This window comes from Netta rufina (assembly GCF_964035555.1).
Source record: "Netta rufina genome assembly, chromosome: 1".
Lineage (NCBI taxonomy): Eukaryota > Metazoa > Chordata > Aves > Anseriformes > Anatidae > Netta > Netta rufina.
In genome coordinates, this window is record NC_140123.1 from 169467970 (window position 1) to 169483051 (window position 15082).

General features: G+C 43.8%; 1 protein-coding gene across 4 annotated transcripts in view; it reads right to left on the minus strand.

Moving 5' to 3' along the window:
• Window positions 1–14398, minus strand: part of CPSF6 (cleavage and polyadenylation specific factor 6) — a 29562-nt gene extending 15164 nt beyond the window's left edge. For 2 of the 4 annotated variants that reach the window (XM_084301562.1, XM_084301561.1), the window contains exons 1-7: window positions 14265–14398; window positions 6899–7108; window positions 4944–5047; window positions 4022–4167; window positions 3121–3294; window positions 1550–2054; window positions 237–329 (exon numbers count right to left, since the gene is read on the minus strand). In XM_084301562.1, coding sequence (XP_084157688.1) covers window positions 237–329; window positions 1550–2054; window positions 3121–3294; window positions 4022–4167; window positions 4944–5047; window positions 6899–7108; window positions 14265–14324 — 1292 coding nt within the window. In that variant the 5' untranslated portion in view covers window positions 14325–14398. The remainder of the gene's footprint in view (window positions 1–236; window positions 330–1549; window positions 2055–3120; window positions 3295–4021; window positions 4168–4943; window positions 5048–6898; window positions 7109–14264) is intronic. The other 2 variants (XM_084301564.1, XM_084301563.1) reach the window with 1 other exon arrangement.
• Between the last annotated feature and the right edge of the window lie 684 nt (window positions 14399–15082).

The window sequence follows — 15082 nt, forward strand, 5'->3', positions numbered from 1 at the left end:
TGCAGCATCCTATTAGCCAGTCTCTGAACAATACACACAATCCGAAGAAATGTGTTAAGAGATAAAAGTTGAGACTGTTAAACTGACCCCACTGCTTGATATTTCTAAAATAGCGTTAGTTCTTCTGGTAGAAAGAAAATGCAGAATAACAAGCAATGCTATCCTCTTAAGTGCAAGAAGTGGAATAAGATCCTATAGCCAGTTTAGCATAAGAGGAAATGTCTAAAAATTCATACCTCCCTGAGTTTTGAGTATTATTTTTCGTGTGCCTCCCATAGAATGGAATATGTAATTTTTCTCTTATGGGCATGTTATTTCCAGTGAAACGCCTATGATATATAATTAATGACAATTTAAATAGTTATGGATGATAGTTTTAACATTACTAATGAAAATACTGGACAGTAAGTTATTCTGTCCTATCCCCATTCCTTCCCTCCCCAGCCATGCTATCAACTGCAGACAACTTAGATTTTGTCCATCAAAATAAAATAAAACACCTTATCTTTATTATATTTCAGGCAATTAAGCCAAATGCTTGAATTTCTACAGTTTCTGTATTAACATAATACGTACAAATGCTTGCTTTTCTTTTTTTAAACTTTGTGCTCATATGTAAAAGAAAGATTCAAAGCAAAGTGCCTGTGCAGAGAACATTTTAGGTAAGGGAAGTCTCTCTAAATAGCAGTAAAACCACAAGTGACAAATCCACACGTAACTATGCACAAGGTATCTTTCTTACAACTTATCCCAAGATGTTCTAAGGAATACAAATATGGTGAAAATTAAGAAACAGCAGTCAGACATAGATGCTTGAAAGCACAAAGACGTTTCGAATGATGTGAAACACTTGACAAGGCAAGTCAGAGAAACTCAGAAACCCTGGCCAAGATAGGATTAACCACAGAAAAGGCCACTGCTATGAGCACAGCAAGACTGTACCAAGTAACCAGAAGGGGCTTAACAGGAAAGGAAGATAAAAGTCTTGCAGTAAATTCCCACCTGTTTTTTGAGTCAAAGACTAACTTTGAATTGAATCCTTCAGGAAAGAGACAAGCAGAGCTACTAAAAGATGAAAATAGTATGGGCTTGGTGTGGCACCATACTCAACATATGCACATATTCAAGGAGGAGAATTCCAAAGCATTCTAAGATGACAGCTTGCAAAGCAAGACGGCAAAGGAACAAGTGAGAATTTTGAGTTAAGACAGAAGCACAACCACAAGCTACTGATAGGAGGAAGTGATATAATAAGTTAACATGTAGTACACATGGAATAATGACACTGCCAAATACAAACAGTGAAGACAAACGGTTCAAAGCTGAAAATGGAAAGATTACTAGTGTCGCATTTTAGGATTTTCTTACTGCTACGAACATATTTCTTAGTTATTTCACTGAGAAGTAAACGGGGCAAATCTGAAGACTGATTAGACCTCTTCCGCTTTTTTTCTCACTTTTAACTAACATTTGCATTAAAAAGAACGATCAAATGCATCCTATGAGGCATAAAATCTGCTACAAAGCACATTACACCAAAAGCACTCACCTGCCAGGTGGCCCATAGTCACCTCTGTCATATGGTGGAGGTCGGCCATAGGGATCTGTCGGAGGTGGGCCACGGCTGTCTGAAGTAGGTATGCCACTATTGGCAGGTGGGGGGAAGAAAGCTGGATTCACGTGTGGTGCAGGCGGTGGAGCACCTGGAGGTGGCCCAGGGAGATGTGGAGGAGGAGCGAGAGTCAGGGGAGGCCCAAGAGGCCCAGGTGGACGAGGGGGAAATGGACCCGGAGGTGGAGGTGGACCCTGCTGAGGTGGTGGAGGCCCTGGTGGTGGCCCGTAGCCTGGAACTGGTGGTGGAGGGCCTGGAGGAAGGGGCCCGAGAGGAGGCTGACCAAAAGGCTGTCCTGGAAACAGAACTGGTGGTGGTGGACGGTCACCACGATTAGGAGGTCCAGCTAAAGGAGGTGGGAGGACCTGACCAGGAGGTGGAGGACCTGGTGGGCCTGGTGGACCAGGAGGACCTAACGGTGGACGTGGGGGAGTTTGTCCAGCTAAAAAAAAAAAAAAAAAAGAAAAAAAGAAAAAAAAAGAAAAAAGTTAATATAAAGAAATGAGTTAGTGAAATAACTTTTTCTTCTCAAACAAAAAACCCTCACTGAACAATTTGCAACTTGTGTAAGACATGCATATCTTGCACTTTGGGGTCCAGTAGCTTAGTAAATTTATAATAATTACTTTATTATGAACATCTAAAGAAAACATAAGTAACATGAAAACAGACCCAAAAAAATCACTTAACCAGTTGCTATTGCTATCGAAATAAACCAAAGCTTACAAAAAATAAAAAAATATTGCACCCTACCTACCCCTACGGCTTGCCTTTCATCTGGGGCATAAGATACAATGTTTATTAAAAAATATGCGAAAAGCTATATTGGAGAATATTTGGCTCCTACATTTACCATACCTACTTTCAGGTCCTCATTAGTGTTTTTTCAACCTACGTCCCTTTGACTGCTAGTAGGAGATCCACTACAGAACGACGTCTATTAAAAAAGCAGCGAAGCTGAAATGAGAACTTCACTGTAACGCAAGCCTGATGTTTAAACAGAGATTTGTCCCAGATCAGATACCTGACCATACACAAACACCCTGCTCTTTAAATTTTGGTATTCTAAGTGCCTGCTAACTGACCTGTCACTGGGCATGAATCAAAGCTACATTCTTGTCTTGTGCATATTTGTAATGCAATGAAGAGCTGTTATTATACAGTCTGCAACACAAGTATTCTCAACCCATATAGCAAATCAGAACTACACCACAGAAAATACAAGTCTACTCTGTAACATGATTTACCTCGATCTTTTTCATACTTAAAGAGACATGTACATTGACACACGATAAAGAATGTCCCTACAAACACTGTTGCTAGCTAATTTAGGAAGCACAACTCCACATTTCAACAACAGAGTAGGGTAGACACCTACAATCCAGTGGTGAACAATCATTATAGCACATTAAGTGAATTGCCTTGATTTTTGTAATTTCCAAATAACTACGCTGCATTAATAGAAGAAAACAGAAATGAAAACGAAACCCCACACATTAATTGTTTACCTGGGAAAGGTGGTGGTGGCCCTCCCGGCCCTGCTGGCCCAGGGAATCTATCTCCACCTGGAATGGCACCAGGAAAACGGCCTCGCCCTCTGTTACTTGGTGGGAATGCTGCTCGTGAGCTTCCTCCTGGAGGCCCAGCTTTACCTTCCCCTGACATCTGGCCAGACTGCGTGGCTGTGATGGAAAAGCAAAAGTGTAATTATGTAAGTCAAAATAGGGTAAAGCTTTCCAATTCTCAGCCCGAAGTTTTATGCGGCACTGAAGTAAAACTTTATGAGCACCACCTTGTTCCTCCGCACCGAAGAAAATAAGGAGCCAGAGTGGAGAGGGAAAAAGTGCTACAATACAGCAGTGTTCCAGTATCCCCATACAAATGGAACAGCAACTGGGGAGACTGTCAGTCCTTGCTTTAATGCAGCCCGAGGCCACTCACTGTTAGGACTAGAAACCACGAGACAAGGTGTTGTAGGAAAGCACATCACAGAATCTCTCTTCTCCACATGATCATAAGCACAACTTATCCAGACATGAGAATTTAGTCCCATTTGTCTACGACTGTCAAATTTCTAAATACTCTTGTGGGTTTTTTTTTTTTGTTTGCTTTCAGTTAAATTCACAAGAATGAATTCAGAAACCTTCTCCAACGGTAAGACAAACGTTTTACAAAGCTGCAATCTTCTTCCAGTAAGTGCCATCTCCTGCTAAAACCACAGACCTTCAATATATTGATTTTTTTTAGAGGATCTTTTTTTTTTTTTTTTTTTTTTAAACAAAACTGCAAATTCATTTACATAAGTATTTTATAGCTATTTTAAGCTGTGCAGAAATTATCAGATGCTGAAAAAAATGCAGTATGGCTTTTGGAATTATTTTTCCAAGACAGCACACAAGAAAGACTTACTTTTCCTTGACTGCATTTCAAACTGACTCAAAAATTGTTTATTACATGGAGTAACAACAGGATTCTGCCCATGCAATTCTCTTTTAGGCAGCAAGTCCATCAGCTTTTTGGAGGATGCTTCTGATCCCACACCCACAAGGGCAAACCTGAAAGGAAGGAAAAAAAAAAAAAAAAAAGGTTACACTGCAGTTTTTCCATTCCTTGGAGATCCTAATGCCTCATGAAAAAAAGTTTAACAGAGTAAGCGGAAGGACACCTGAAAACCAAATCAGAAACGCTTTCACAGATCTTAGCCCAGTTTTAAAGACAGATAAAGTAACTCATTCTAAGATATGTGAAGAACCACAATACAGCAATAACATGCAGCAAAATATACAACAAAGGTCGTTTTCTGGTAGAGTATCACCACATTATATATGAATTAATATGATCAAGTTATTATCAAGAATTCACTGTGTTCTCATTACTACTTCCATTAGCACTAAGGAGAGACAAAGGCAGTCAGTCATGCATGGAAGATCAGACTGCCAGTGAAAAATCAGCTCAAGCACTCACTTCTAACAGTTAATAGAAAAATCAGGCATTTAAAAATGACTCAATAATGGGGCTAAGGGGAAACTGTATTTACATTAGGAAGAACATCATTGTCACTACTACACTAACTGAAACTTAGGAAAAGCCTTCATGAACATCACCAATAAAATTTAACATACTAAATAGTAAGACACACAACACTGCCATAAAACGTACATCTGGAATTTAAATCATTAGTATGAAATCATAAACCCAACCATCACTGGATGTCAATAAACAAAGGTAATCAGTTTACATACTGACAGTCATGAAAAATCAGAACTCTTCCCGATGCCCATCCTCCCCAAAGTCAGTTCATTTAAAGAAAAAGGAAGTGACAAGTTCTTACCCTTTAGACTGGCCATTAGCACGATTTTCAAAAAATTTTATCTCCAAAATATCATTTACCCCCAACGAATGAACTGCTTCAGTTAAGTCTTCATCTGTTGTCCACTGAAAAATATATTTTAAAATAATATTCAGTTATGAAAACTTATCTGTAACATCATGAAAACAACCAAATTTTACATGCTTTTTTTTTTTTTTGTGTGCGAGCTGTCAAGAGGAATACTTTATTCAGGTTGCCAATATTTTCTGACTCTTACAGAGCAGTCATCGACATTTTAAAATTCTCAGAAAATTAGTTTTAAAAATGCACACTTCCTCATAGCGTGTGTTGCCCCAGTCCCACCATACAGTATACCAAAAAAACAGTTATATCTGACTAACTTTTCTGAAAGCACTTTTTCAAGAGTATCAGGCTTAAACCAAACTATTTTCAACCCAAACGATCCTATGATTGATTCTATTTTAATAACCGTTACATTTTTGGACATCCAGTCCATTTTTTTTCTCCTATCAATTCCATCTCCAAACCCAAAGTCTATTTTTATCACCCTATTATTAAACTGGTGCTCTTTAAGACAGCTTTGATTAGTGAGAGCCTAGACACTATTTGCACAGAAGTAGCAGGATTTACAAACAGAAGATGGGAAAACCAGCACAAAACCTACGGTTATTAACAGCTGTTTTCACTTCAATCCACTTGCTCTATCTTCCTGTTAGTTACTATGTAATGTTCAACAATTTCACACATATTCAAAGATGTATAACACATTAAAACAATTAATACTCATGGTTTTCTTCCTACTTCTCTAACTCCATCACCTCTTTAAATCTGGTATGGAAACTTCAAAGCAGGCTTTCAAGATTCTCAACCACTTATCTGACCTCCCTCAAATCAAGGCTCCTTTTAAAACTTTAATAAATTACTTTGCTGAGATCTAAACACAAAGGAAACAAATACAATAGTGACGCTCAAATGAGTGAATGCACTTGTTGTGGTAACTTCATTTGTGAAGCCAAATAATGAGCAATAAGCAAAAATAACAGTACTCAGTGGCCTATCTACTTTAGAAATCATGACATTTGACTTGGATGAGTTCAGCTGATTCCATTCGTGTATTTTAGAGCAGTACAACTGTTAAGTCAATTACTCTCTTACTTAACAATTAGCTCCTGAAATTAGGACACTATAAAATTAATGAAGTATCCACAAAGCATTCTTTCTCAAGCTTAGCACTAGCAAAAATTTCATTGCAAGGGAAAAAAAACCTGAATGAAAATTTTGCATGCATGGACTTTGGTAGAACTGCATTTCAGGTGAAGAGAGAGGAGCTCCAGTTAATTTAGCTACTGACCAGCTACTTGCATTTTGATTAAGTGCAATTGATTGAAAATACTTTAATGCTGACAAAAGTAATTGTCTGAAGGGCAACTGTAGTTCAGGGAGTTACTGTTACTCCCAAGACTGCAGAAATAAGCCTAAGTGCGAACATGTGAAAACAGCTTTGTTGCAAGAGTCACTGCTCTGGAAAAAGGCAAAAAGTATTTTCAAGAAAATCCCAGAGAATCTTAGTTTCTTTATAAACTAAAAACTTTAGAAAGGGATTACTTAAAAACAGCTTTGTTTGGTAGCCTTAAAGCATCTCCAAGCATAAGATGTTTGACAGTTTAAGTTTGTTCTCTTTCATTCAGTTCTCTGAAAAGATGGTGGTACCACAAATATCCCTTCATAGCACTTAGAACCGCAGAGAAAACTTTAAAGGTGATATTTACTGAAAATTTAATCCATTTTTAGACATCAAGACAGCTCCAGGCAGGCTCACTAAATTGCAGGTTAAAAAAACTTATTTGCTGCACTTTTAATATTTCATATAACAATTCTTAAATGAAAAAACACAAAGAATTATGTTCACAATTTTGAAATTGCTGGCTTCGCCTGAATAGTAATAAGGTACTTACCCAAGTAAGATTTCCAATGTACAAGGCAATTCTCTTTCCAGTATACGTGTAGACAACGTTTGGTGCAGCTCCTTTACCTACATCGTCTCCAACTGATGGTGGGAGAGAATCCATATAATCACGATCTTCTGGGGCATCTCCATTATTTGCAGACGGAGAAATCACATCATCGTACAAATCGATCTGATCGTGTCCACCATATTCAGCTTCCTAAAATACAAAAAGCACCTAATTATTAGTTTAACATTCTTAAAACTTAGTGTAAAAAAAAAAAAAAAATACTCTGACAACATTCCACAGACACAGTTAGTTTGACCTAACACCTACACAACATCATCCACATCCATTTTCATCCCCATGAAAATATATCAAATCCTTACGACTTCTAATGGATTCTAAATGACCAAAAAAAAAAAACCAACAAATACCACCTCCAACTAGCGTTTGGCACTGCAATGCTTTCAAACCTGTAATATAAACAGAAAACCCAAAAGACACAAGCCCTGCTCCCAGAATTACAGCCATCAGCAAGTACAAGCTATATGCAAAGTTCCAGCATTTATTTATTTTTTTTTTAATCACAACATTTGGTAGAATGAACAGACCAAGCTTCAAGAGGACCAAACTGATAAACTCTTGTATTTCAGATTTCTACTGCATTCCAAACTTCAGTTTTACCTCCTCATTCACAGAGAGGCCAGAAAGGGGCAGAATTCTATTTTATTTCATTAAATTTAATAAACCTTTGGGTTTGCACCTATTAAATATTTATTTATTCATGGGTTACAGAGGGACTATTCTACAGCATCAAGGCTGCCTCCAGAACATTTTGGTTGAGAAAATTATCACGGGGTTTTGGAGTGAATCGCTCCCTTCTCCGTTGAGTCGGTACAGCTTACAGCACGGTTCTGTCCAAGTGAAGAAGACTCCTTCCAGAGGGAATGGAAATGGGAGTTTCTTTCCCAAAGCTCCACTTGCTGTGCTCAGCAACTGCATACTACCTGCTACGTGCAAACACACAGGTCAAAATCAACCAGCAGTCCCTCAGATACATTGAATTCTAAGCATGGAAGGAATATTTGGTCCAAAAGACCAGACTGAACGTAGCCTGAGGGAGACCATGAAAAGAGGGCATTAGGAAGATGGAGAGCCCTGAGCACCAGCTACCTCAGGCTGCTGATGCACTCCTAGCAAGACATACTGCTTTTGACCACAGAGGCAGCTGTACTCTCATCACAGAAGATGTGCAAGTAAGAGAAGAGTCAAAGAGAATCTTCTTCACAACAATATGCAAAACAATTTTAACACAGTGTAAACTTCATCAGCGGGACTGCTTAACTCCAAACTGGAATGAATAGGTGGTGCAGATTTGCATTAAGGAATTACTTTTCAAAGACTTCCCATGATACTTTCCATTTGTCATCTTATACAAATCATCCATCATACTCATCATACACTGGAGCAAGTCCAGAGGAGGGCCACGAGGATGCTCAGGGGGCTGGAGCACCTCTCCTGTGGGAACAGGCTGAGGGAGTTGGGGTTGTTCAGCCTGGAGAGGAGAAGGCTCTGGGGAGACCTTACAGCGGCCTGCCAGTACCCAAAGGGGGCCTGCAGGAAAGCTGGCTCTGTCAGGGAGTGTAGTGACAGGACACAGGGGAATGGCTTTAAACTAAAAGAGGGTAGGTTTAGATTAGATAAAAGGAAGGAATTCTTCACTATGAGGGTGGTGAGGCACTGGCACAGGTTGAGCAGTGTTCAACGTTAACCTTCAAAGCTTATATAGCGACTTTTGGAAGTGGTTTTGCCATATGCAGAGGTTGTGCTTCAAATGACTGCAGAGGGTTCCTGGACTCTTCCACGCCGATCCAGCACAGAAACTGCTTCACTGAGTTCTGACATTGGAGGTATTTCAGGGGCTGCTATCTGGTGAATGTGCATCTAGAAACCCACATAACTGTCTCAGACAGAACAGCTCCGGATACCAGATATGGTGATCAGAGAATCGACTTGGATTTCACAGAAAACAGGCTGCAAAGCCAGCAAACTTGGTTGAAAACCTCCTCTATTCACAATCATCATCAGATGATCCGCTCTCTTGGAAGCATAAAAACATTCATTATCAAGTGCTACTCCTGTCAAGAGGATAGCGCTACAATAAAAACCAAAACCTGATACACAAAGTTTCGGCAGCATCAGTCAAGTAGATTTGATCCTCAGTAAACTGCACGGGCCCCACATACCCTGAACTTCAACAGGAAATCAACATCTTTTGAGGTAAGTTTATTTTGGCCACTCTCAGTAAGAGTTTCGTATTTTCCCTGAGTGTGCCCAGCTCTCTGTCAGTTTGATTCCTCCTATCATCACAATTAATGAAAGGAGGTTCAAAGAACCGCCTGGGACAGGCTGGAACACGGTACCTGACGGGGAGATTACGGCTGATGTCACAAGGCAATTAAGGAAATCCTCTGCTGAACGTGGAGTAATTCTGCCCATTTGTGTGGGGGTGATGACTTCAGGGAAGTAGAATTTGGTCCCGGTAGACAGATCCAAACAAGCAGCCACCGGTCTTACGGCAGAGGTACCCCAACCTCTCTCTGAGAAGGCTGAGCTCAGCATTGCCAAGTACCTACCAGAGCAGCTAGCAGTCCACAGCTCTGCTGCACCTCCTCAGCAGCGAGAAACTCCTCTGAAATGGATCAAGTTCCTATTATACAGGCTTTCGGATCACCATCAAAGGAGAGAGAATTACCTGGGTGCTGCGCGTTGAATGTAATCTCTTTGTCAGCTTGTCTGACAGCCTCAGTGCCCTGATTTAACTCAATAACGACCCAGCAGCAAACCCGATGCTGCTCACTACAATCTCTCCTCACATCGTGCTGGTTTTGCAGCCAGCGTGGCATTCACTCAGCAGTCAGTCAACAAGGCATGTGGTTAGATGAGTAAGAGTGATCTGAGTCAGCAGCTGCAGGTGTAGATAGAAGAGACCCGAGATCTCTCAACAGCTGTTACCCAAGATCCAAAAACCCCTTCCTCCTTCACACACGGACCATGGAGACTCACCCCAACATGCTCTTCTCTCCTAGATGCAGATGAGTAAGAAAGGATACAGGAAGCCCTGCTCAAATAGCTGAGGCTGGAGAAGTCAATGTGCCACCCATGTCACGGGCTGGCTCTGCCATCACCTGACTTCCGCAGTGAAGAGAAGAGCAAGCACGAAAAGAAACGGTTTCTGCTGAGTTACAGCCATTCACAACCCTGCTGATAAACACGCCAAGAAACAGGCTGCTGTCTGAAACCTCAGATCATTTGCTCTGCAAAATCGGGACTGAAATTCCCCATTCAGTGCTATTTGACTGGCATTGGGTGAACAAAAAGGGCACTGGAAAGATACACCATAAAAAACTCACCCCAGACCAGCTGTCATGCTACCAGTTACTCAGCCCCTCCCCGGTATTTTACATTTTAATTACGCTCGCAGTGTTTTGCAACATTCAGAAATGAAAGGCAAACACATGGAACATCACGGTCATCTGCAGAAGGGACAAATTAAGTGTTACTTCTTTCTGAAGCTTAGCAGCCATACTGCGAGTTGTGGCAGAGAATTGGTCTCTCTCCCCCTTTACCCAAGGCTGTTTTGGAAAATGCTGCCTTATTTTTCAGGGGTATAATTTCTTTGAACAGTACATGCATCTCTCAGATCTGCTTCTTCCCTCTGTTCAATGTGAGAGTCAAGTGCTAAATTACATCCCCAAGATGACAGAAGTGACAAAATTTCATGAAAATAATCACTATAATTTCTGAAAAAAGCACTCAGTTAATAAAAAGCAAGTTATCCATCTTCTCCTTTACTACTTTTTCCAATTCAAAATTACAACGCATGGAGTCAAAAACTCTAAATACGTGTTAGCAAACTCACTTTAAAAAACAGTGGTAGTCCAGAAAAAAAAAAAAATCACAAGGAACAGGCAGAAACCCTTCTGGTTCTGATTAGCGCCCGAACGCAGAAGCTGGAAGTCTAACAGAACAGCAGGCCCTTGGTGTGTCGGAAAGAACACACTGTCTGTGGCAGGAACATCTACGATGGGGACACGTTTGTCGGGCCATAAGATTCCCATTTACACTACAGACCCAACCACTCGCAGCTTTTATTATGTATTAGACAAAATAGTTTTTGTCTTTGGCTGCTCTAGACCACGAGGCAAGAGAGTGACATGTTCCCAGGACTCTGCAGCCACAGAGGCTTTCAGCCTCCTAGCTGCTTACTCCATCTAAAGCACTTTTATTAGCCAGCTACAAAATACAAAGTTAAAACTCTTTCATTTCTCATTTGTTAGGATTTAATTATCAAACCAGAACTCTTCAAGGCACGGTTAGATAAATCCATGATGCAACTACACTTATCAGAGTATAAGCAAAGCAAGACGTTTTGCCCCAGCAAGAGATCCTTCTGATCAAGCAGATGATGTAACAGTAAAGCAGAGATATATGCTGCTTAAGCTGGCAGTAAATCCTGTGTGTTTTTAAAATAGTTTAATTATGTGTGTATTTGCATGCATTCCTGGGAACAGCAATTCCTGCTTCTTACGGGTCACCAGCTACGCGTGCAGGGAGCGCTGCGTTTCGGCAGCTCGTCTCAGAACAAGACCCTACACTTAATGTGAAAGGCTGCTGGGTGGAGAAGCCAGCTTCAAAGAAGAAAATAAAAAATGAGTCAAGTAAAGTACCCAAAAAAGGAAATACAATAAAAAAAAAAAGTTAGATGCAATTGGCGGGAGCCAAGTGAAGTAAAGCTGTAAGCACGGGGACAAGAGGATGATGAACAATAAGTTAATGAAAGGGGAAGAGGCATCGCAGACACAGTTCTGATGAGCTCCAGATGGGATGGAAAGAAGAGCTCTCGCTGAACAGCTCTGACTTGGAGTCAAGTCAGCCAGCTCTTTGCAACCTACGGCTGGTTGCAAGCCAGTCCTCAGCTTTCATTCAGCTCAGCCAGCCTGGAACCCCACGGGCTGTGGTCTTTACTTCACCCTTCTAGCCTGTGGCTCATTTAGTGCTAATCAAGTGGAACATCTTCCCGCCCCCCGGACAAAGCATTAAAAATATCCCCGAGGACGAGCACCTCGAGGCCTGAACAGGACGGGGCAATGAAGGGAAGCTCATCAAGCCACAAGCCCTAAAAGATCTCCTTACTACAGACACAACCAAAAGTTTTGTCCTGCCTTTGTTATAAACACAGTTGTACTGTCCACAGATGACCAAAAAACTGACAAATTAGATTTTTTCATCCCTGCTACAGACAAAACTTGTGGAAAAGGTTCCTGCAGCCTAACTCAAATGAATATTGAGGAAGTGAACCACCGAATTCAAGAACAACAAACAGTTGATTGTTTTACTTATCAAGCAAACTTTCCTTTCAAACACAGCACCCCTTAAGATGCCTGCTACCCAAGTTACCATCAAGTTGCCATCGATTGTTTTCTCCCCACAGCATTTGCCACCTGTCATCTTCACCCCTGCACAGCTCTGCTGAGCCACGTCCTCCGTACCATCAATTTAAGCTGTCAGCTTCAAATCAGAAGCCATGAGCAGAAGTTTCAAGAGGGCCTATCACAAGGACGACGTCAGGATTAAAGGTAGTAACACCGTAGGCGGTAACAACCAGCTTTTGTTCGTGCTTCTCTGAAGGAAATGGGGAAGTGCAGAGGTGTCAATCACCCCCGGTACAAATTTCTATTTTAATGTAGCACAGTTCAACTGAGCAGGTCGTGAGACAAGATCAAAGTCTCAAAAATCAAACTTGGAAGAGAATAAACAGCCAAATTTTACAAAAATGAAATAAAAGAGCCAAGCTGAGAAAAAACGGGCACCAGTCCCTTCTCACTTTTGTCCCCTATGTTCTACTCTGCACGACTCACGAAGCAGGGAAGCATCAGCTTGCAAAAATTTAGCCCCAGTGGGATTGTAACTGTGGTGAGCACGGTGAAAAGAGCAAAAGGAGCCCCTCACGGCTGGAAGAAGCTAAGCTACCACAAGACAGTCTACATTTGTGCCAGCAGCCTTCCTAGCAACGTGGCTACAGGTGGTATTGGGATCGACCAGCACTGAGTAGCCCAGGACCGAGGTGCACAGAGAACCCCCATCAGTTTTGCTCTGGCAGCATGTGTGTGCACTGTGCTTCCAGCCAGGAACTGCTCTGCTTCGAGGGCTTCTGCATATACGAATGAAACATTACTGGACTCAACTTAGTTTTCCAGGAAAACTTGATTCGTTATCAGTACTTCACCTGGAACTGACCAAAACAAAGCCAAAATTAACACAGAAGCTGATGGGACGCACTCATATGCTAAATGCCATTTGTGCTGAGGTTCAGCCCCACTTAAATTCCTATAATGGGTCTTCAGCTGCAGGAAATAAAGTTTCCTGAGATGGCTTTAAGTTGTCAGCACGACTAACTCTGAATCCCATAACCTAGTACCTGTCTCCCGGTTCTCTGGGGGGCGGGCAGGCACTGGGCACCACTCGGTGAGCCCGGTAAACCTGTGAGAGAGGAGCTGTGCTTGGTTCCTGCCATTCTAGGTCAGGAACAACGCGATCTGGGGCGGCACAACCTGGGGAAGGGCAGGATTGGCGAGCAGGCCAGCTGGCACGCCAAGCCACCGCGAAAAAGCGGATTTTGGAGGGAAAGAGGAGCAGGGGGCAGGACAGAACTAGAGAAGTCGGCCGCTTGGAACCCGCGGAAGTTCTGCGCGGCTTCCTCATCAAAATAAATCTCCTCTTACGAAGAGATGCGTTTGTGTTTTTTTTTTTTTAAAGTACAGAACAACGAGAGCAAAATAAATAAATAAAGCAGAGGGCAGTTTCTTTCCCTTGCGCTGCGGGGTAAAGCTGCCACTCGTTGGGCCTCCCCCGCAGCGGGCGGGTGGCCGGGAAGCTGCTGCTGTCTGCTGCTGCTTTCCCTCCGCCTGCGAACAATGGCAGCGGCCCGGCCCTGCCACCACCGGGGGGGGGGCCGGGGAACGGCACCGGGGAGGGGACGGGAGGAGAAGGGGAGGGGAAGGGAAGGAAGGCGGGAGGAAGGCGCTGCTGGCGGCACCTTGCTCCGTGCCCACCGGGGAGCTGCCCTCGGCGGCCGGGCCCCCTTCCCTTCCCTTCCCTTCCCTTCCCTTCCCTTCCCTTCCCTTCCCTTCCCTTCCCTTCCCTTCCCTTCCCTTCCCCTCCCCTCCCCGCCCCCCCGGTGCAGGCACAATGGCGGCGGGGAGGCCCCGGCCGGGCCGTGCCGCGGCGCTGGGGGCCCTGCGGGCGGCGCAGGCGGGGCCGAGCCGAGCCCGGCCGAGCGGAGCGGAGCCCTGTGAGGCCCGGTCCGTACCTGGTTGAACTCCTCGCCCACATCGGCGTAGATGTCGATGTGGTCCACGCCGTCCGCCATGATCCCGCCCGGCCGCGCCTCGGGGCCGCCGCCAGCCGCGCCCGGCTCCGCCGCCGCCGGGAGGGGGAGGGACGGGGAGGGGAGGGGGCGGGGCCAACGCGTCACTTCCGCGCCCGCTTCCGCCCCCCCCTTCCCGCCCTGCCCGCGCTGGGGGTCGCTGCCCCCCCTCCCCCCCCCACCGCCGCCGCCATGTCGGGCTGAGGCGCGGGGCTCGCCCCGTGAGGCGGGTGTGGGGGCTCCCTGCTGGTCCCCAACCCGTGAGCAGCCCCTAATGCACGGCATACACAATGTTCTTCGCCACGGATAACGTGCTGTGTTGGGCATCGTGTTGCATACCCCAAAAAAAGAGCAACAAAAAACACCCACGCACACCTTCTCTGCCTTCTGACCTGACAAAATAAGTCGTTTTTTTTTTCAGACCGCCTGAAAATAATGTAAAAAATGACTGGAATGAAAGTGTGGGGTGCTGTTTACAAGTTGATTCATAGAATCATGGAATCATGGAACCATGGAATCCAGAATGGCTCCGTTAGGAAGGGCCCTCAAAGCCCACCCAGCTCCAGCCCCCTGCCATGGCAGGGACACCTCCCACCAGACCAGGCTGCCCAAACCCCATCCAGCCTGGCCTTGAGCACCTCCAGGGATGGGGCATCCACAGCTGCTCTGGGCAACCCCTTCCAGTGCTTCACCAAATTAAAAATTTCAGTGGCTGGGGTAGTTCCCAGTTCCTGGACCAGCATCTATGTCCTGCACTCTCC